The sequence below is a fragment of the Lissotriton vulgaris genome, chromosome 8 (assembly GCF_964263255.1).
Source record: "Lissotriton vulgaris chromosome 8, aLisVul1.2, whole genome shotgun sequence".
NCBI lineage: Eukaryota > Metazoa > Chordata > Amphibia > Caudata > Salamandridae > Lissotriton > Lissotriton vulgaris.
The window spans coordinates 1,169,299,282-1,169,323,225 of record NC_141696.1 but is presented as its reverse complement, the minus strand read 5'-3'; the positions used below and the strand labels follow the sequence as shown (position 1 = coordinate 1,169,323,225).

The window sequence follows — 23,944 nt, the reverse complement described above, 5'->3', positions numbered from 1 at the left end:
GAATGTTATGAGATTTTTATTGATGAGGGATTTTGTTCCGTGATAAGGTCACAAGAGATACTGTCATGTCACTTTTTACACAATTGCACATAGTAAATTTACACAACCTCTCACACCGTTTGCTAATTACTATGCTCCTGAGTACACCAGGTTGACCACACCAGCACCAGAGCTTGCTAAAGATGGAACATTTTTGTACCAGCTTTCGGGACAGATTTATCTCGATCAAAACAGTATCTTGCAAGACAGAATCAGAGGACACGCACTTGCTATACCCCCAACACTTCTGCTCTTCAAAATTGAAGATACCATTTGGTAACATTGGCTTAGAGGGCACCTGGGTGATGTCATCGTGTCTGAGCCAAGTGACAGCACTTCAGAACACAGAAAACAAGTCTTGGCTATTACTAGCGCAGTAGGTGCAGTGACACGGCAGGGTTGGCAGGGCTTTGAAGGGCACATTGAACTCCATTTATAGCTGTCTTTCCTTACCTAGCAAAGAAGTAGTGGAAGGAGCTTTTTTGAAACTTGCATTAGGGCATAAGTCACCCTTACTACGCTACTGTCAGAAAATTATACGGGTTCATTTATCATGAATTTAAAGGTGTTAATTTCCATTTTATAATTTATTCTCCTAATAACGCATTTTACTGGTTAGTTGAAATTGAATTTATATAGGGCTTACTAACCCTGACGAGGCGCTGTTATTGAAATTATAAATGCTTGTTTAAAATTAGATTAAAAGGAGAGGAAGCGTTGTAACAGATATTCGTATTCCTATATACCACAGTCACAAACAACGCTGCAGTTCTCCTCCCTACGGCTTGCCTGTTGTTTTGTGCTAATCCGCAGTCCCTTTGAAGTGGCGACCCCGTTCCCGCAAGCCTCGCCTACTCGGGGCAGGTATGTTTCGTAGAAACGTCGATAGATGCGTGGCGTTAGATTCAGGAAACAGCTGTTGATGACACCATGGCTCTGCCCCCGGCCCGCCTCCTAGATGAAAGAGAAGAAAGAGCGAGCCTGTGGGGGCTGGCCATCCCAACCGGAGCTGGAGCTGGGCTGTCAGGGGTCGTGTTGTTTGAAGAAAGCCCCGCTGCAAGCCAAACACCCGGCGTGTAGTATCACAACATCCCCATTCAGCAGAGTGCGAGGGAGCAAGAGGCAGTGCGGAGGCCGCCAAGGGAGGATCACAAGGCCAAACAGACTTCTCGAGGGCGGGCAGTGGCCTCTTGAAATGCAGTGTGTTGCCTAGCATTAACTGGCACAGGACGGAAGAAAGGAAAGAGGGGTTTCCTATAGAAAACGAGCCGCTCAGTTTACGCCGAAGAAGCAGTTTTGCCGGCGGGGGCGAAACCAGGAAGTCAGGCATCCTTGCCCGTGACATGGGCGGGGCCTGTGACGCGGCCGGAAGAGGCCGGTGATGCTCGTTGTTGCGGGGCTCCCATCATGGAGGGAGAGCCCCGCGGTAGCGTGAAAATCCAGAGAAGTGCCCCGCGTGTGGAGATGCGCCGGAAAAGAGCACAGTGAGCAGAGGGGGGGATCTGTGTGTGCGCGCATGTGCGCGTGTGTGTGTGCGCGTGAGCCCCGTGAGTGGTGGGGGAGGGGGGTGCGTGCATGTGTGTGTGCCTGCCTGCCTGTGTGTATGCCTGGGGGGGCAGGGGGGGTGAGTGTGTGCGCGTGGGAATGTGTGTGCGCATGCGTGACTTTGCCTGTGTGTGATTGCGAGAGCATGTGAATGGCAGGCAGGGGATGTGCACGGCGACGTGCGCGCCCTCGAGGGCAAATCGGAGACAGCAGAGGCTTGTGCATGTACACTGTCTCACATTCCCCCGAACACGCCAACAAAAGTTGTCGAGCAGACAAAGCATGCTTTGCATGCTTTTTAGTTCTGCTCGACCTAACCAGAACAGTGCAAAAAAAGGACAGTCAACAAATATCTGTCTAATAAAGGGCCAACATGTTTCTGCCTAATGGGTATTAAATCCCTCAGCATTCGTCAGGGCCTATGTTCTTACAATAGTTGCACTCATAGTAGTGAAAACAAAGAAAACACCACCATCACCGGAAAGAAATATATACAATATGATCAAAAATGGTTGAATACGGTACGACCTGTAACAACCAACGACATTATCCCTCCATATCAATTTGGAAATATGAATTCCTTCATGGTAGGGGAAAGGACCTCACCTCACCTGGACCCTGCTCAGGTTGTACGAGGCCCCGCACTATCAGTCGGTACCTCAAGCTCCCATCTGAGACTTGGGGGAGTTTTTCTGTTTTTCTGTGTTATACTACTGAATTTATTCTTACCAGTGTGACAGGGTTACAAACGTGGGCTTTTTATGTCTGATATTCTTCCTACAGTACATTGCACATTCCCAGGTTATAGTCGGGCCACTTGAATTAGGCAATTTTACGGTTATTGTGTTTTCCGCATAATTATACATTTGACACATTTGCCACATAATCCATTATCTGATGCATAATATGCAGACTTTTAAATAAATGTTTCTAGCTCAAATGGATCAAAAATGTATAAAAATATTGCATGAAATGTTGCTGCACAGTTGAAGACCCTTCACAAAAGCTGACTGGTCACTTTTCTGTTGCTTATTGTTATACTTGGGTGGCAAACTCGTACTACTGAGATACAACCTATGCCCAGATAGTGATAACAAGAGTAAAAAAATTAAATTAAATTACAACGTAATGAAGTAATACTATCACAAAATGTGCCTTACTATGCCGCATTACTTGGCTTTCCTTGCTCTGGCTCAACTTTTTTTCTGAAGGATGGCTCTCAGGCAGCCCTCCTGCCTCCTTTCACCTCTTTATCTAAACCTCTAGACTGCGGAGTGCCTCAGGGTTCGACACTCAGCCCCACCTTTTTTAATATCTACCTTGAGTCTTTGACTAAACTTCCTGAGTCTTGGGGGTGAAGGTGGTCTCCTATGTGGATAACACCGACCACCTCTTGGCTTTTCATGAAGATGCACCCGCAACCTTGTGTTCTCTTAAATCCTGCCTGAAGGCCATTGTGGAATGGATGAATGGAAGCTGTCTGAAACTTAATTCCTAAAAAAATTAGATCCGCTTTTTTGGCACCAAGTCTTTCCTGGAGGCTAACATTTGGTGGCCATCGGAATTAGGTGCTTCTCCCTCCCCAGCTCCAGTAGTGAAGAACCTGGGGATAACATTTGTTTTCAATCTCACTTTTGAGCCTCAAGTCAAAATACTATGCTACCTGCTTTGCCACCTTGAGGGCCTCCGGAGGTGCTCCACCTGATTCCTGTAGACTGTCAGAAAACGATTGTTCATGCTTTAGGCACGTCCAAATTGGACTATGCCAATTGCTTGTACTTAGGCCTATCTGCTTTTTAAAATTCGACAGCTACAAATCATTCAAAATGCTGCTGCCCGCTTAATCCGCAAAATCTCCCTGCATTCGTCAGTCTCTCATCACCTACGGCATCTTCATTGGCTCCCAATCATCAAGAGGATTCAGTTTAAGGCGCTCATCTTTGCTTTTAGAGCCTTTACTCACAAAGGTCTCTCTAGCTTAGATCCAGATTGAAGCCTTATTTGCAAACCAGATCCCTAAGATCGAACGAGTTGTACAAATCTACAAAGCAAGAAGAGGGGGGAGTTTCTGATCTTATCTGGCTCTTAAACTTTGAATGTACTGTCTCCTGGTTTGCGTTCCTGCCCCTCTGAACCCAGTTTCAGACAGAGTCTCAAGACTTGGCTTTTTGACTCCTGCTGATAGGCTAATTGGCCCTTGTCTGCTTTTAGACCTCTTTTGCATTGAACTTTCTACCAGCGCAGGGACGCCTTCCAAGAGGCAGCTGTGCGCTCTAGAAATGCCGTGAACTGAATTGAATAATTTACTCAAACCTGCTGCATAATTTGGCCCTCCCCTTCGGCATAGTTTCAAAGGTCCTGTTTATAGTGATCTTACTCTTAACATGTACTACCGATGGTCCTTATCAAAATTCAGTTCAACAAAGAGCTACCAAAAGTTATACAAAAGTTATACAATGTGGCATGATATATACATGATGGCATTATGGCATTATGGCTAATTATCCAAACTTACTTCAGAACTAAATAATGCATTCCATGGGTATATTTTAAAATTGATATCACTAAAGTTTTGCCACAAAGTATAATTTTCAGATAAATGGTTAGTGTCTTTGTACATCGTAGCATATACTTTATACAGCTATTTTAAAACCAATTATGTACAATTTTAAGACAAAATGTATTCTATTCTATTTGATCACATTTCCTAAATAGTGTTTGATTACTTTTTACATTTAACTACATTGCACTAGGTTTGTTAAGGTCCGCTGTTATAGTGAGAGGTAGCAACACAGCTGATGATTCATGCACAAAAGCTGCAGAGCATGTGGTCCTTCGACCTACAGGACCCAAAGCAGCATCACATACACATTCAGAAAACACATGCTGTCCGCTTGCCTCAAGGAGCTACACTTGTGCATGTGTTGCCACCATTTGTGACATTTTGCATGATTATGCTGAAGCTTTTCCAGTACTTTATGAAATGTATGTATCCACAGATATAGGAATTGCAACAGCAGCTTCTAAAAGCACATTTTCAACACTATATCCTGTCCTCTTACCTTTCAGTCGCAAAATGAGTGGAAACAGAATTTGACCCTTTTAGCGCATGAGATGGCGCTCCCAGCCAAACTCATGCATGGATGAGTTTGTAAGAGAGCTTCAAATAACACCAGGGCCTGTATTACAGATATGGAGCACCGCCCCTGGTTGTGTATCTGAGCACCTTTAAACAGGCGCGCGGGGTGCAAACAGGGACTGTGCCCCATGTCACAATTAATGCGCTCTCCTCAGGACAGCCCAAAACCCGCAGCTGCCCTGGGGGCAGCGCTTTCAATAAAATACAGAGCAGCTGTTTATGAGTATAGAAATCATGTGTTTCAGAATGCATGCTGCCTGCAATTTAAAAAGGGGAGCGAGAGCCACCTGCAGGCAGGTGAAGTTAGTGACTGCACCTGCCTGCTGGGCGATATCTGGGGGGGTTCATGGTAGCCCCTTGGCACCCTCCAGAAGTCTGGCGTAAGGAGGCACACAGACTGTGTACCACCTTTTTGTAGTGTAATGTCAGTGCGCATCCTGAAGGTGTATTTGCCCCTGCACCCATGATATGGGTCGGGCGCAGAGGCAGTCATTCCCTCATTTGCTTGGAGTCAAACTCCCATGAAAATGAGGAAATACGCTCTGAAGAAAGCTTTGGCTCTATATGTGCGTCGGCACCATCAGCTTTTCAGTAGGAGCTGCTCAAACGGCCCCCTTCTGTATAACCATAGTGCCCCAGGGCGCATAAAGAGGGCAGTTTTACCCCCGGAGCTTTCAGCGTGATACGCCCTACCTCTTTGACTGCAATTATCAGTTTTACCAGGCATGAAAACTGCTCTTGGGTATCAAGAATACTGCTTTCTTTTGTTCCAAATCTGTTGCTATTTTTTTTAAACCTAATCAATTGAAACAAAAAAAAGACATAAAAATATTTTTTTATAAAGATCGCAGTGTGCAAAGAAATAAGTGTTGGACACATTGCAAGGAGTAAATAGCCAGAATTCCGGGTGCAAAGATGCAAAGGCTTGGGTGGGGTTCCAGGGATCTTCCCAAACGTGAAGAACTACTGTTACAATCTGCTTGATATCCAGGTGCTTCTATTGAAGCCTGGCCTGCAGGAAATTAGGAGGGTTGGACCTCACGAGTATAAATGAACATCAGCTTTTACTCTCAAATAACCCTCCCCATGCTCTGTATGACTGATTGGAAGAAAATATAATGTAAATCTATCGCTTGTAGGCTATCTCCAGAATTGTCAAAAACTGGGGACACGTTGGCCCATTCAGATAAAAATTCCAGGAACCGGGCCTGCTAGCAGGTGTCAGTAACAGAAATATTAACCTGGGCATAAACTGGCCAGGTGGTGCTAATGTGAACCCATGTGCTATTTAGCACCACACTGCATACAGTAAGAGTCGGCTGTTTAGCTTCATTGCATGGTTTTATAGTAGTCAAAAATCAATGTTTGTATTTTATTTATGTGATCCTTGGCCTTCAGCGTGTGGTTCAGAATTCTTTACTGCATTTTTTGTGCATTTTGAAAAAGCCTTTTCATGTGCGTGCGTGCAAGAAGAAATCTGATTAAAATGAAGCAAGCCTATCCCCGTAGCCACAAGCATATTTTCATGAATTGCATTTACATTTTGAAGACAGAAACCTTGTCATGCGGAAGACTTGCTCTTACATGACATGGACTGCCCTAAGATTGAACTCGTCTGCTGATTGGAGCAGACGCTGTAGGTAGGAGAAAGAAAGGCGGAGCACAGATCAGCAGCGTTGATACCAATTTACCATAACGTCAGCCTCCAGCTCTCATTGGAAACCCTTAATGAGGTTTATTACTTACCTAACGCGCCAAAAAAGTCATTCCCCAGGAAAGGAAATCCCGGTCTGTTCGCAAGCACGACCATCCGGAAGTCTGGGTGGATGGCGATCACGTTGGGCCTTCCATTGACCTGAGCGGAGTCTGAAAAAAGATAAAAGGATATGAACTCAACCGGCCTTGGGTGCCATAACTAGCTACACACATATTTAATTATTTCAAGAAGTGAATAAAACTTGAACCTCCACATACGGCGACAGAGCAGTCATAGAACAAACAACAAGCGGTATGTTCAATGGGCTGGTCACAGTGAGATCTCTACAGTGTTGTCAGTCAGGTGAAATCTTTGCAGGAATGGTTCGAAATTGATCAACTGTTTACAATGCTAGGTTCATACCATTTCTCCTCAACTGTTAAGAGAACCCAATAAATCAAGGAGCTGCGATTAACTAGCCCCAACAGAAGGAGGCGCCATGCTCCTGAACGGAGTCCCGGACGCTCATTTCTCAGAGTAACGTTCATTAAATGATATGTTGAAAGCCAACAGGCAACTTTACAGAGTAACCAGCAGTTTCAGTGCAGACAAGGATAATCATCGTCCTAAAGATGTTCTAAATAACTGGCGTTGGTTGTAAATCGATAATGGGCAGCTCTATGGCAGATTTTCAGGATAACTACAAAGAAACATTTGCATAAATGTAACCGAGACATCGGGTATTTATATAGTCACCGGTTATCTAGAAAATGTGGTATGGACCGAGCCATCCTTCACCTACAATAGACAAGCCTGGCCAAGAAAAAGCCATGTCACAGTTTAAAACAATTATCTGTAACAAAGTAAAGTGTGAATAATTGATAGTCAATTTTGTGATGCATTGTCCTGTATTGATAAGACCCTGCAAAGTGACACTGTTTTACTTTCTCAAAATTATTATGGTTGCAAACGAAGAGAATGCAGTGTGGATTTGAAGCATATCCTATAAAGAATGTAGACAACATGACATTTAAAATCATTGAACAGCACTGATATTTTTTTCATTGGCTTTCTTATGTTGATTTATCACAAGATGGACAACGGCAAGCAAAGCACATATACACTTTGCTCAGGAAGAATTGTCTTTTCTTCTGGAGCATTAGGTACTAAAGTACAAAACCAACTAACGACAGTAGATATGGAGTCCAACATCTAGTCTAGTGTTAATGATCAGGATATCCATCCGCACATCCTGCAAGGTCGTCGTCTAACTCTATGACATTTAAAACACATAAAACTCAAATTTACTGCTTTTTTCCAAATTCTGTAGCTGACCATTTAATGGAAGAACTTCCAGGCTCTAGTAACTGGCTGCACAAGTAGAATCAACCCAAAAATCAACCCAAAGAAGTACCCTGGCAAAGTTTGAAGACAAACTACACACATCATACTCTATCCAGTTTATATAAATTTTGTAGGGAATAATTTGATAGAAGGCTACAGGGCACTGGCTTCTAACCTACCCATTGTACCAATGTTTCCTTCAGCCCTGTGGTCAGCTAAAAGATGTTCCCACCAACCACTTACGCCTTAATGGCATAATTGGAAATAATGTGTAACAGGAAAATGCTAAGGGACAACTGGATCAAGTTCAAATAACTTTAAGGTTTACACTCTATTTCCACCATGTTTAACTCCCTTAAGGTAGGAGAAAAAGGCAAAAAAATGCAATGAACCATTTTTTAAAACACAGATTTAACAAAACTGATTTGTCTGTTGCCCCTCTCATAAGTAACAAATCTCTCACCATACCAACCCACCTGGAGCTAGTTAATAAGGCCTTAGTAACACTGACAGTGCGAATACTTAAATAAAGTTTAAAACATCTTGAGTCATCGTTAGCTATTGACAAGGACGTAAAAGCTTCCATTGGGTCCTTGTAAGGAAAGAGAGGAGTAAACTTTCAAATGAAACACAAATCTATCCACCCAATTACAATGATTTAAATGAGCACTTAGAGATGCACACAGTTAGTAGGAAAAGTACCGCCATTAGCATTGACAGACAAATTGGTTCACCGCTGACAATGGAACTCCAGGAAAATGTAACAAACATAAAACTGTTAGTCGTGCAACCTCTACTGATAAGTATACAATGGTGTGATGCCCAATCTTTCCTTTCTTGCTACACTGCTAGACAAGGGCCATTTTGTGAAACAGGTTTTACAACCCAACAAAAGATCTCGAAATTAAGAGACATTCTAGAAACCTTCGTGTTGGTGACGGTCGATGACGTAAGATTTGGTAAAATTACAGGTTTTTTTTCATGTCGGTGCCTGACCCTTACATCGCCTCTCGAATCTATCAACTAGGAAATTGTACAGCTTTAGTTAGTGTCAGGCAATAGGAATGCCTTTAAGATATCTCCGTCCGTGTTATCATGTATTGCCACATAGAGAACTACGCACTGATCCCGACATATCTTTAACACCTATGGTTAGAAATACAATTCTATGATAAGTAACAATATTAGACCAAGTTAAACCTACACAGTGTATTAAACCAGACACAATACATTTTGTACAGGAAAAAATCTGAAATGCTAATTTAGATTATACTAACAAAGCAACAATTTTGATGCGGACATAAAAGGGCTTTCATTGTCTACTGTTCATTCTAAGCATATGTAGGTTTTCAGGGAACCCAAAAGACAACAAGGAAAGGAGATGATTCATAATCATCTAACACATTCTATTTCCTGGATAAATGAGAATCAGAAATTAGAAAAATACTCGAAATGTTAATTGTATGTGTGTGCGAAATACAGAGATTCATCCTGGTCTCTCACTTCTCTGTGTTAAGTGAAAAGGTGCTAATAGTCAGTAAAAGTGTAGAGCAGATCACTACAGTGTACATGTGCACAGTTGATTAAGGATTATGAAACCCAGTTTAGACAGCACTGCTGCATATATATTGTGGGGAGTGAGGGCAACGTATGGGACCGTTACTTTATCTAATCAATGTAATATTAGTATATGGATGTAATTACAGTGCAATGCTGAAGTGTTATTGTATTCACGTTAAGAGAAAATTTAAGAAAAACATATTAGAAAAAAATGAATAAATGTAATAGTAGTTCGAAATTTCCGTGTGATCAGCAATTGCAGTTCTGTATGAGCCGGTCACAACTGTCCAGCTGTCTATGTCCTGGGATTGTGAGATTGATGTAACGGTTTTCTTTCCCAACCTGGCACTTTCCATGAGATTCTTTTTCAAATTGCATTCTCATCACAAGGGGCAGAATGGAAAACTGAACGGAAAAATATATATAAGTGATTATAAAAATCACGAAAAATGATAAGCTGTGTTTATGTGTAAACATTTATAAAGTTCATGGGTGTCGAACCAGGGTGTAACTGGAGTGGCAGCGAATCACAGAGTTTGGCAGCTAGAAGCCGAAATTATTGGCCGCCTGTTCGGGCTTTTCCTACCCTCAGGACATAAGCAAGTCTCAGACTGGGTGACCTCAGGACCCTGGATGGGTTGTAGGATGAATCAGTTTGCTGATAACAATGGGCTCAATGCAGAACAAGCATTTGCAATGCAATAGGTCTCGCGGTTAAACAAGATTAAGATATTGGTATTGTAAATGACAATGCCTGGTATTAATCTTTTTAAAACGAAAACAAAAATAAAAGGCATTGTTATTTTCAACGCCAATAGCTCAAACTTGCATGAATGCGAGACCCATTGCATTGCAAATGCTTGTTTAAGGTCTGCAATCGCTACCATAATGTCATTGGATGGGTTCCAGGGGGTTGTTAGCAAGGGAGGAGTGGTAACCCTATCCACTGGTGTGGTCAGCTTGGATAATGACTGTGCTGCTGAAAGCAGAGCCTGTGCAGTAGCGTCCTGTGTTGGATGACAGACACTCAACTAGCCAACAGAAAGCGCGTACTTCAGCGAGCCCTGTTGGCACAAAATAAAGCAAGTCCCACAAAAATGTCAGCACTGCAGTTTGTTACTCGGTAGACACAGGAGTGGCGACAGAGCTCTGTCGTTTAAAGCGGTTCTCTGAACACACGGTTGTATTTATGAACTATCTATTATGCGAGTCTCAAAACAAGTTTCCGCAGTCAGATCCTAATGGTGGCAATGGTTACTCAAATAGCTACCACTACTCACAATACACAGGCAATCGTTAAGAAAGTCTACAATTTAAGGAGTCGGTCTGTAAATAAGTTCATAAAAGTACACAGCGAAGATATACCCAGCGAATCGACTTTGTGGGTCAGCGCAAGGCTAGTTGCGCTTTCCATAATGTTCTACCTTCCTTTCCCAGATCACTTAAATTAGTCATCCCTCCCCCTCTGGAGGCTCAGCACAGCTCCCTGCAGCGCCCGGAGCAGCATGTTTGGTGGCAAATACATGGAATCCGAGGTAGGGCGCCCGCTTTCTGCACCGCTGTCACGCTCGGTGCGTGCGGTGAGTCATGGCAGTGCCATCACGGGGGTCTGAGCCAGTGTAGCCCAGGTATGTGCTGTTGGCACACGCTGCACCTATCACTGCCAGTGTGCTCAGCTCGTCTCTGGGAGGAGCGGGGTGTGCACAGACGTTCCCTCACTGGGTCTGCTGGGGGATAGTGATATGTGCAGATGTGGGTATGAAAAGGTGGCATTGTCCACTCTGCCACTGTATCTACGTGCCGTGGGATTTACCGATCTGCCTTGTGACATCTCAGGTGTTACATAGGTGTGGAAGTGGGGGCAGAGGGTGAGTATTGGGGCGAGGGGTAGGTTGCTGCAGAGTTCCTAGACTCGGGCTTGCACTTTCAAATTAGCAATGCAGCTTTCCAAGGGTTCCAGGTCAGTATTCCTTGTTTTTTTAGCAATGCAGGTCTTAAAGGGGAAAGTACCAATTTTGAGGCCGCCGCGTCCCCCACACATGCTAGGATTTCCCATGTGTCTCCTATGTTCGGTGTATCTCCCCTCACCTAAGACCTTCCCACAGTTACCTGAGTGGGGAAGCTTGTTTTGCGTGCGTCGGTGAGTGCACCAGAGTACTGAGTTGTGCGGTGGGTGGGTGTGCACTTGCTTGAGTGTGTGTGCATGGTATTGCGATGTCTATTTGGAGGTTAGGCAAATGTGTGAGCTGTGTGTTTTGCTGTTGGCGCACGTGTATGGAATAATTATCTTTTTCTAAAGGACCGACTAAATGCTTCTACGTGTGGCTGGGATTGGGGGCATTGGAGTTTGAAAGTGAGTATGTGTGTTTTTGTACGTACGTGTATACTTGCGATCATGCAACTGACTGTGACTAAGGACGTGTGGGTTTGTTTCAGTGTTTTCTGCATATGTGTATCCTTTGCCGGCTCCATGCGGAAAAATTCTGTGTAAAAGGTTTGCATATGGGGGTAAGGTGGTACGGTTCTCATATGGGGGTGCTCTGCAAATGATGTGCTCGTGGGGCCAGTGTCATTTGGGTGATCTTGGCTTGCTTGGCACTTGTGCTCTCTGTGTGAGGTAGTTTTAAACCAGGTCATGCTCTGTCGACGAGGAGCTCACGGGGCAATGGTGATGAAGTATATACGGCACGGGGCTCCCCTCTAAGTTAGGGGTGTAAGGGACCTAGGGTCCACTACTGAGAAGATAATGGTGCGGAGCGGTGCTTTGTTGGCGATATTCTAGTAGGGATCGAGGCGGCTTCTTTGTGGGGATGCAGTCGTTTGTGGGGAAGTTGCTCCTGACAACGGGGTCATACGTAGAATAAAAAATAAAAAAGGATTTGGTTCAGCCGCAATATATAAATGGCGCGGCTGCCATTATTAAAGTAATCGTGAAATGGTTCCCGGCCACTGTCCGCCTCCTAGTCTCGCTTCCAGGAATTCGAAAAATGGCGTGTCTGCATTATTAAAGTTACCGAGGCATGGTTCCCGGTAACTGTTCGCCTCCCTGAGTCGCTTCCAGGAATCAGATAAAGAAAACAAGCGCTCGCCATTGCGGATAGGCAGCTGCTTGTTCGGAAACATTATCCATCACTACATGCCTCCTTGAGATAACAAATACCCTCACGACAGCCGTGAAGCAAAGGATCCAGTCCAGGTAGGCGGGCCTAAAGGAGACAGGGCGGTCACCAAAAAACCTCACTTTGAATCGGAGGCCAGCGTTTACCATAAAGGATGAAGCATGCCAATCAAGAGCATGGGCGCAGCTTCCACTCCACTTCCGAAATCGACTTGATGACTATAGATCTCGCAGAGCGAGCAGCACGTGCGCTGCAACGCTAGGCAAGACCTAAAAAACACAAAAGACCAGCTATGGGACCTTGAATTTGATTCTTGTGTCAACAGTAAGCCAGTGCAGATGGGAGGAGACCAACGCATATCTGGCAATCAGTAATAGCAGACAAGCTGCCCTGTTCTGGACGGTCTATAGCGTTCTTTAAAGCGAAAAGATCATGCCAAGATGCAACGCTTTTCTGTAGTCCAGGGGGGAGGTGATTATTGCCTGGATGAAAGTTTGGAGAACTCCCAAAAGTTTGAAACCATGGTGTCGGAGTTTTGGGCTTAGTTAAAATGTCAAGCAGGAGAAGTAAGTTCATCCAAAGCGGAGCTGATCCTGTTCCTCACTACTGCATCCATTACATGTATTTCACCATTGGCCACTACCCTAGCCAAAAGGTTTGATTTGAATTTGGTAAGGTCACACACACATCTGCTATATTAGCTTTCAAACAAAAGTGGGTGTTAATTGAGGGAGCGGGCTAGGGAGGACTCAGTCCTACCAATTATAGTGTCATAAAATTGCAAAATATTCTGACTGAGTCATCTGAAGAGGGGAGCGCACTTTTAGGATTGCTAAATTAAATTACACCGGATCTAATAGGTGCCCCGTTGGGCGCATATTTTTTCAAGCCAGAGGACTGGCTATCATGTGGATTATCAACGTGCAAATTTAGGCCTCTTAACCCCTTGGGTGCTTCGGATGGCCCCACGTCACGGTGGGCATGTGCTGATGACGGCGGGGGCTGTCTGAATCCTACCCACTCGATAAAACCCCCGCACAGCGTGAAAATTCACGCAGCGTGGAAGGGGTTTAAGATGGTGACATTGGCAAACTTCAGAGCATATGGAGTGATTGAATCAGTGATTGATTTTGCAAAGCCGCCCTCTGGGATGGGTGGATGACAAATTAAGGTGCAGGAGAATGCAAAAGTATAGGATATTTTGAGCAAGAAGACGGTAGGTAAGCTGCGGCCCGCTATCTTGAGATTAAATGCATTGCAGACCAGCGTAGCTTGAAATATATATAATCAAAAGGCCATTCCCTCTCTTTCCTATACGAATATATCTACTGATACAATAGCCTTTCAATACTGCCAGGACAATATCCAGGGTGGAACTCTCATTGAGACAAGTCTCTTAAAATACAGCTATAGTAGTATTAAAAACTAGGAAATTAAATAGGTCAAGTTGGTTCTTTCTTATTGAACGACAGTTCATAATAAAGAAGCGCATATTATTTTTTGCGGAACTGCTTGCCCTCAGCTGAATGAGTACAGAAGTTGTGAAACAGAAATCACAGAACTTCCATTCTAAAGTCAATCCATCGAGACATGTTGTGAAGACAGGCCGTAGAGTTTGAGCCCCTCCAAGACATTGGGTCTGCGCAAGAGTAAAAATCCAGACCCGATACCAATTGGCCTAGGTTCCTGGACACTGGTGCCAGCCCTGACGGGCTTGCGCATCCGCACATTGGCCTGCTTTAAATAGATGGATGTCATGCTACCTTTTGAGCTTTGCGCACTGGTCAACTTTAAATAGGTGGAGGTCATCCCCCCCTCTGTGGAGCCCTTGGCAACCAGGGTGCACTCACTAAATAATGGTGCCTCAAGACTGCACAGGAAAAATGGCATCCCCACTAAACCGCAAGCAGCCACCAGAATAAGGGAGTAAAACACAAAAAACTGTGAGTTCAAGCCCAACACAGTAAAATTAGCCCCTCAATAGCCTCCTAACTGAAACAATAACAAAAGTAGTTAAAAAAATAACAAATACAAAAATATCCTTCTGAGGATTTGATTTAAAGTTAAAGTGCTAAAGCCCTATTGTAACCGGCCCTGTTTAGGCTGCGCATCTGCATACTGGCCTGCCTGTGGAGGTCAATCAATCAATCAGGGGGCTTAAAGAGCGCTACTCACCTGTGATGGTCTCAAGGCGCGGGGGAGGGTGCAGCTCCGAATCAGCCGAAAAGCCAGATTTTGAGGCTCTTCCTGAATGTGTGCAGTGTAGGGGAGCATCTGATGTTGACTGGGAGCTCGTTCCAGGCTTTGGTTGTGATGTAGGAGAAGGCTCTTCCACCTGCTCTGGTCCTGCGGATGTGCAGGGGCTCTGCTAGGGCGAGATTGGTGGAGCGGCGATTCCTTTTGGGTACGTGGAAGAAGACTCTTTCGTTGAAGTATTCGGGTCTGGTGTTGTGGAGGGATTTGTAGGTGTGGGTGAGTAGCTTAAAGGTCACTCTCTTCTCGACGGGGAGCCAGTGGAGGTCTCATGGTCTCAGGTGTTGGATGATGTGCTCATGTTGTGCGATGACGAGGACGAGTATGGCCGCGGTGTTCTGGATAGTCTGGAGTTTGTGTAGTAGGGACATGTTGATTCCAGCGTAGAAGGTGTTTCCAATGTCCAGTCTGCTTGTAATGAGTGCATGGGTGACGATCTTTCTGGCTTCGGGGGGATCCACTTGAAGGTCGTGCGCAGGATGTGGAGGGGTGGAAGCAAGTGGAGGCGACCTTGTTGATCTGTCGGTCATGGTGAGGGAGGAGTCGAGTATGATGCTCAGGTTCTGTAGGTGGCGGACACGGCTGATCCTCACCTCGCTCCAGTGAAGTGATCTGCGCCATCCCAGCCACAGGAATAAGCACCTGTCCGCGGCCAGACAACGACACGCCGAGGACGCACGGCGCCCACAACTCCACTTACACCAGGTGTGCAACGGCCCGCACGGCTCATTGCGGCACCCAGTCACGACGAGGGGACGCACGCCTGAACCCCACACCGCCCGCAGCTGGTGAGACATCGGCCCAACAGTCCCCGAAGGCGGAATTCCACCGACGAGTAGCCACGGACGCGAACGTCTGCACACACACACACTGTGCACACCAAGGGACACTCTACTGCCCTGGCACTCGGTGAGTCCTCGCACCGACAGGCCCCCAAGAGGTGGGACAGACCACTGACGCAGGAGCGACACCGTGGTGCAGATGTCTAACGGACCCAGACCGCGCACTGGGGCTGGAGGCGCAATCTCGAAAGGCAAAATGGATAAGTCCGGGAAAGGCGCGGACCCAGACCACACAGCGGCAAAGCTCGATACAATGCTGGCAGCAATGGAAAGACTGGAAGAGTCCATGCAACTGACCCGCACCTCCCTGGCCGCCAAAATAGACAGCGTGGCCGTGGACCTGACGCACCTACGGGCGGACCATAAGAAGCTGGCGGAACGCACCACAACCCTTGAAAGCACCATACAGGAGCTTCAACCCCGGACTGACCAGTCGCACAAGCAAATACAAGACTTGCTGAACAGGGTGGAATTCTTGGAGGACAGGGCTGAAGATGCGGAAGGCAGGACACGCAGAAATAACGTACGCCTGGTCGGGGTTCCGGAGAAATGGGAGGGGAGGTCCCCGGAGGAACACATGGAACAGTGGCTACGAGACATTCTGCCGGAGGGATCTCTCTCCCCGCACTTCGTAATTGAACGAGCTCACAGAGTCCCTACTAAGCCCCTGACGACGGGCTCCAACCCGAGGCCCATGCTGCTCCGCGTGATGAATTACCGGGACAGGGACTCCATACTACGCGAGACGAGGAAACTCCATGAGGTCCGGATTGACAATGCAACGGTGATGTTCTTCCCGGACTACACCATACAGGTGCAACGGCAGCGACAAGACTTCATGGCAGTGAAAAAGCGCCTGCGACAGCTGGGCCTGCAATACTCCCTGCTGTTCCCCGCAAAACTGAGGGTAGTGGCTGGAGAACGGACTCATTTTTTTACGGACCCAGCGGAAGCAGAATCATGGCTGGACAGTGGAGTAGACACGGACCCAAGAACAACTGCGGGATCCGCGCCCCGGCGACAATCCGGAGGCTATAGGAGAAGACGTCGACCCCGCCAGAGATCACGGGCAGGGACGAACTCCGAGGCGAGGACTCCCCCTCCAGCGGACGCCGCGCGCCAGGAGAAGCAGGACGCCCTTCGCTTGGTGATGGAACTTAGTAGATCCCCAGCGCAGCATGACGCAGCGGAAGGCGGCACACAGGAATCTCCCAGCGACGACGAGGCCCTTTATGGCGTACCGGACTCCCCAACATCGGAAGGGCGACCAGATGTCACTCCCCAAACGGCGGACTACATCAGCTGACCGAGTAACGATCAAGGCAACCCCGGAAACATTTGCTCAACGCCACCAGGATGGCCCCGGTGCCACGCGCCACCAGAACTGACGGGGGGCGACCCCCTCAACCCTGAGGGATGGACTAGCAATGGATACACACCGGGGGTCCTCCCCGATGAGTGGAACGCTGCTGTCTGCCACTGGGTGCCTGACCAGGAAACGACTGCAGAGACTCTTCGCCTAGTAGCAGCCCGACTGGATCAAGTAACGTATAATGCATGCTGCCTGTATGAATGGGGCCCCCTGCGTGCCAGTGCGGTCTAGGCCGGCACGCTCTTCCCGGGAAGGCAGTGGGCTTTTCCCACAACGCCATCACTGACTAAATCTTTCTGACTAAGTGCGCATAGCACAACCACCCCCTTAGACTTACAAGTTGGTTGCTCTCCTAGAGAGTATGGACGGGAGCACGTTTTGCATCCGACCTTTTGGTATTCTAACTGTTCACAATGTTCGCTGGCTAGTTGTTCTTTCAGCCATGTTCCCTTTTCCCCCACTGGTCTTAAACGAAGTGGTGTGTCAATATATTCTGATTGTTCGCAGGAATGTATGCTCGATAACATGTATGGGTGCTGTGGGGGGGCGGTGGTTGGCTGGGAGGGAGATGCTATTATGTATATGCAATGTCGGCCTTTAAAGTTTGTACGTGGAATGTGAGGGGTATGCATACACCGTCCCGGCGCTACCAAATTTACTCATACCTCAAACGCCACCACATACAAATCGCCCTTCTGCAGGAAACACACCTCAGCGGCGCTGAGACACCCACGCTACGCCGCAGGTGGCGCGGACAATTATATGCCACAGTTTTCTCGTCTTATGCCAAAGGGACACTGGTATGGGTTAAGCCAGGCACCCCATGGACCACGCTGGACGTACACATAGATCCTGGGGGGAGATACGTAGTAATCCACGGAAGGCTGGATGGGAACCCACTGGTGCTGGCATCAGTGTATGCGCCCAACACAGGCTTGTCGGATTTTCTCACCCAGCTGTCGCACACACTGGCCCCCTGGCATGGGGTCCCCTGGGTACTCGGTGGGGATTATAACAGCTCACTAGACCCAGCACTGGACCGCTCCCACCCTCCACAGCCCAACTCGCAAGCATATAACACCGCGAACACACTCCGGGCCTGGTCCGCACAATGGGACCTCCACGACGCATGGCGCACCCGACACCCGCACTCCAGGGTCTATTCATATTTTTCGGGGGCGCACGCCCTACATGTACGCCTGGATAGGTATATGGTCACCAGTGAAATCCTACCGCATGTCACGGACACCACCTACATGGGCCGCACACACTCTGATCACAACCCGCACACGTTAGAGTTACTGTGGGAACGGCCGCGGGCCCCGATCCCAACGTGGAGGCTACAACCCGACCTGCTGTTAGACGGCCAATTCCGGGACTCCATAAACGCACAAACTGCACAATATTTTGAGGACAACACTGGCACAGCGTCAACACCGCAAATAGAATGGGACGCTTTCAAAGTGGTCCTCAGGGGGCAATGCTTGGGCACTCAGGCACATTCCCGGCGACATTTGGAAGCTGACCTTAGACGCTTAGAATCACGCTTGCTGCAAGCGGAACAGGCAGCAGCCGCGGGCGCACACGCTGACTTGCTGGAGATGCGGGCAGAACATGACAGATTGCTCGCCAGGTTGAAAAACATTAACTACACGGCCCACTCAGCCCGTACACACCACACAGGTGACAAGACTGGCAAGCTACTAGCCTGGCTGATACAGCGAGAGGAGCGTACCACGCCTGTGACAGCGATACAACCCACAATCGGCCCCACAGTATTCACCCAGTCGAAAATCCATGAGGCCTTCGTGACACATTACAAGGCGCTCTACGAGTCCCGCCTTCAGGCGACACAACCCACCATAGATGCATACTTAGACAACATAACACTGCCGATCCTAACAGACGCCCAACAGGACGACCTTGGGTCACCACTGGCAGCGGACGAACTACGTGAGGCCATCTTTGCCCTCTCGAACGGCAAGGCCCCCGGCCCCGATGGGCTGCCAGCGGAATATTACAAAGCCTGCTCAACTATCCTGATCCCGGAGCTCCTCAGAGTATACGCAGCGGCGGTGGAGGACTCTGCCTTACCCCTGTCCATGAACGAGGCGACCTTAGTGTCCCTACTAAAGCCGGGACGAGAGGGATCGCTCTTAGGTTCGTACAGGCCCCTAGCGCTGCTAAACACGGACTATAAGATTCTGGCGTCGACTCTTGCCCGTCGCCTGGCGGCCCTAGTACCTGCCTTAATCCATAGTGATCAAAACGGCTTCGTGCCCACTAGATGCACCTCCCACAACATACGAAGACTCTTCAGGGTGCAAACTTATGCAACACGAGATTGGCCAAGGTCGGGTTGCTTGATCCTAGACTTGGAGAAGGCATTCGACTCAGTCGAATGGCCCTACCTGCTGTCGGTACTGCGCAAGTTCGAGTTGGGGGAGGAGTACATTGCACTGGTTGGACTGTTGTACAGACATCCTGTGGTGAGAGTCCGCACGGGCAAACTACTTTCAGATGCCATCAGGGTTCGTCGCGGCACCAGGCAAGGCTGCCCACTGTCCCCATTACTCTTTTCACTTGCGATAGAACCCCTAGCCGAGATATTACGCAATAGGGGCACGCAATGGGGCATCCCACTGGCAGACGGAGTGCACATTGTTTCGCTATATGCGGACGACTTACTCCTGTATGTCAGAGACCTCACTAACATACCACCAGGACTCTCAGATATTTTCCGGTCCTTCGAGGCCATGTCCGGCCTCAAAGTGAACTGGGCCAAGTCTGGGGCGTATTCCTTCAATCCCGATATTCCGGTCCCAGACATTAGGATCAACGGCGAACAGCTACCATGGCATCCAACTACATTTAGGTACCTGGGAATATATATCTACAGAACACCCCCGGATGTTCTGGACGGTAACCTGACACGCGCCATCACATCTATAAGATCACAAATTGCCTTCTGGAAGACCCTACCGCTCAACGTCCCGAGCAGAGTAACATTGACGAAAATGATCGTCCTACCCAGACTTCTGTACTATTTCGCCAACATCCCGATATATGTGCGGGCCCGCGTTTTCAAGGACCTGGCATCCATGCTCAGGGGCCTGATATGGAACATCGGGAGACCCAGGGTAGCCCTTCAGAAATTATATGCGCCGGTCGATGAGGGCGGCCTCGCAGTACCGAATCTGGAATTATACTACCTAGCTGCGCAGCTACAGTGGGTGACTGCTTGGCTCGCGGGAAAGAACCTGGAGGAAACGGCCACAGCAACGGACGTGCTGACCTCCGCACAAGTACACGCCCTATTCCACCCCCTGGCTCACTCGAGGAGATCATCACAACTGCACGTAGAGGTTGCAGCGCAGTGCTACACCAGGAGCCTGCGGCTCACGAAACACACCAAGCCATATGCCCCAGCACTCCCACTACTAGGCACCCCTAAGACCGCTTCCATCGTCACGGAGGCGGCATTAGAACACTGGACACGCACAGGGGTGGACACCATGGCGGACCTCTATGCTGAGGGCACCTTGATACCCTTTGAGACGCTGGCCGCTGACACGGGCCTCCCGGCGGGACAGTTCCTACAGCATGCCTCAATCATCATGGCGTACACACAGCGGTGGGGGAGCATTGCTGAGGAATTGCCTACACATCAACTGATCCAACACCTGCATGTCATGGGGAACGGCACACATGTTGTACACTGGCTGACCCAGGCGCTCCTGACACACACGCAAAATACTCTGCAGCCACTACGCACCAAATGGGCACTTGACAGGGGACGGGACTGGACGGACAAGGAGTGGGCAATGATACTCATGGGCCCAAGAAACATTCCCCGCAACGCACGCTTCAAACTGATTCAATTCTACATTCTACACAGAGCATACCTTTCACCTGATAAAATTAACCGGTACTTCCCGGGCACTACGGCTAGCTGCCCTAGATGTGCCCTGGTGGGGGCAGACCTGCTACACATGCTGTGGCAGTGCCCGCAGATCCAGACATACTGGCAGACAGTGTTACAGATTTTAGAAAAATGCACGGCCATGCCAATACCGCACACCTGGGAGGCAGGCCTCTTAGGCCTGTACAGACGGACCAAACAAACTAAAGTACCCTCTCGCTTCTGGGACCTCGGCCTTCTCACAGCCAAAAGGCTGATAACGAAGCACTGGAAGCGAGCAACTCCACCCCTGACGGAGCACTGGAGCACCTCCCTAGATAATTGGGCGAAGGCGGAAAGTACCACCCTGCACAGTGAGGAAACGGCGGGACGGCGACAGTTCCCGATCGCGGCACTATGGGACGCGACGCTCAGCTCCTTTCATACGGAATGCCAACTGATGAGGCACCCCCAACATGACCCCCCCCCCAGAGGAGACCAGGAGACACAGGGTGGAGAGGGAGACACATAGGCCACAACCCTGTCACCACCGGCAGAACCACGCATGCTCACCCCGACAGCATAGACACGACGTAGGCAGCCGGCGCTCCATGGCGACCAACTGGGCACTGTCCCGCCCAACACTTTCCCATGCTCCTGACGCCCTCCCCCCCGCCAGCCCGCTACCCCCCCTGACGCAGGACCCGCACCCATAACCACGCCCTGATGTTAAGCACGAGCACCCTAAACATCGACGCGCCCTCCATGCAGCACGCACACACCACACTCTCGGAATTAGTGACCACACCCTCCCTTTTCCCCATTCCCCCTGGTTCTTTACTGTTTACATAGTTATGTTTTCTCCTTTGCCACGCAAACATGGGTGGGAAGTATGTAGCACACTACTAGCGTGATGTATGACGTAATACAATGCTATGTGATACACTGTGCCCCGCAACCATGACAGACATCCCCGGGATGTAAAGATGTGTAAGATGTATCTTGCAAGTGTTCTTATCTCCTGTGATTTTCAATAAAGGATATTTAAAAAAAAAAAAAAAATGATGCTCAGGTTCTGGGCGTGGTCCGTGGGGGTGGCGGGGTGTTGGGTCATGGTGAGGGAGGAGTCGAGTATGATGCTCAGGTTCTGGGCGTGGTCCGTGGGGGTGGCGAGGTTGCCGAGGGCGGTGAGCCACTAGGAATTGTCCCAAGCTGAGGGGGTGGGACCAAGGACGAGGACTTCTGTCTTCTCCGAGTTGAGTTTCAGACAGCTGCTATCATCCAAGCTGCAACGTCTTTCATTCCTTCTTGGAAGCGGAGTCTGGTGGTTTCGGGGTCCTTTGTGAGGGAGAGGATGAGCTGGGTGTTGTCCCATCTGTTGAGTACTGGGCAACTGAAGAGCATGCGCTAAAATGGCGCCCATAGTCGGCACAGGAAAATTGGTAGCCCCACTAAACCAGGAACGTATTAACAGCATTATAGGCCCGTGGGCAAAGCAGTGCACTTGGCCCTGTCTAAACATCCACTCACAGGAATAATAATGTTTACGAAAAACTTGCGTTAAATTCTGATCTGCAAGGGGCCCCTATGATCGTGGGGCGTCTGTGCCCGGGGGCCCCCGGGCAACTGCCAAGCATGCGCATATGTTAAGACGGCACGGCACTAAACAACTCCTTTCACTATCAGCCAGAGGACAGAGGAGTAAAAAATTAAAAACTGTGAGTGTAAGGCAAATGGAATAAAATCTATACCTCAAAAGCCTCCCAACAGCCAATATAAACAACTGCACCCGAAATTAAAATAAACAGCAAACAAAAATATACCCTTCAGATGATTCATTTTAAAAGTAAAGTGCTAGTGTGCTAATGTATCAGGAAATGTTTAGGCATGTTAAATTGCTTTTTCTAAATTTTGTACATCACCTATGGCTTTCCAGATAGGTTTAGTCAAAGTACATTGAAAAATGCACAATCCTGCCACAATTTCTACAAGTTGTCTTGGAGCGAGGAAATCCCGTGTGAGCATATGGCTTGCTTTGTACACTATAATAGTACCGGAAGACGTCTTAAGTGCTCATTCAGAAGCTATCGATTTTTAACAAGTCTATGTCCAAATTGCAGTACAATGCACTGTTTGTCCCAATTTTTAGGTCTCGGCTAGGCAGCGCGCATGCGCTGTCTCTCTGAGAAATTTAGTAATCTAAATGGGTGCAGAAACTTTGCCTATTGCCGGACCATATCCCCCCGCTTGCCATTAGTTAACTTTTCTCCTTTTTTTATTAGCCTGCTTACTATTGGGTTTTGTTCCGATATGTAACTCCCGTTTAAAACAGAAGCAGCATCGCCTAACTACAATCTTGTCACGCTAATTGTTTTTTAAAAGAAATAGTGCGCAGTAACATAAGCGCGCTAACTTACGTTATACGCATGCGCCAAAAGTATCACACTATGCAAAACAGGAAGTGAGGTGCACACACCACTCTTCTGTTTGTCTGTCTGTCTCTGGTGATCTTCCTGCTGGCGCGCACTCACCCCATGGGGACGAAGGTCGCTGTAACATTATTGTCGTCCGCTTCTCGGTTTTTACCTCCAACATGTACACTCTAGTGTTCCTCGTGCACCCTCTTCGCCTTCCGCCCCCTCTCACTGATCCTTTTGTCAATGTCTTTAAGGGAGATTCCTGAAATAACTGCCCGCTCTGGTAAACACTTGTTGCCGTCTAAATGCTGTCCCTGCCAGCCCAGGCAGCATCCCGGAGCCTTCCGTATGCGCACTGCACCCGGGAAGGCATACCCCGCTCCTAGTCAGTCTCTCACATTGATGCCGTTATTTGGCCACAAGCGTTACCATGGCAGGCTGAGAGCTGCAGCTAACATTTTAAACATGGGATTCAGGGGTGTAACCTAGGCCCTGCCATAATCCAAGGTGAGCTTCCGCAATGTGTGTGAGCCCCTCCTACCCCCCCACCCTGGCACTCAATGCAATTGTATTTTATTTATATAGCACTTACTACCTCTGACGAGGCATAGTAGCGCTTTTTCAGTGAGTCAGAGATAATTTCCTTTCATTTTGCAGTATTATACTATGACGCACAAGGCACACAAAGATCTTTATAGTATTTAGATGCGAGTTGCA

General features: G+C 48.1%; 1 protein-coding gene across 1 annotated transcript in view; it reads right to left on the bottom strand.

Moving 5' to 3' along the window:
* The window catches only part of VWA8 (von Willebrand factor A domain containing 8), a 1,363,176-nt gene that overhangs the window by 619,211 nt on the left and 720,021 nt on the right, over nucleotides 1–23,944 (bottom strand). The window contains exon 24 of the mRNA XM_086935029.1: nucleotides 6,470–6,589. Coding sequence (XP_086791155.1) covers nucleotides 6,470–6,589 — 120 coding nt within the window. The remainder of the gene's footprint in view (nucleotides 1–6,469; nucleotides 6,590–23,944) is intronic.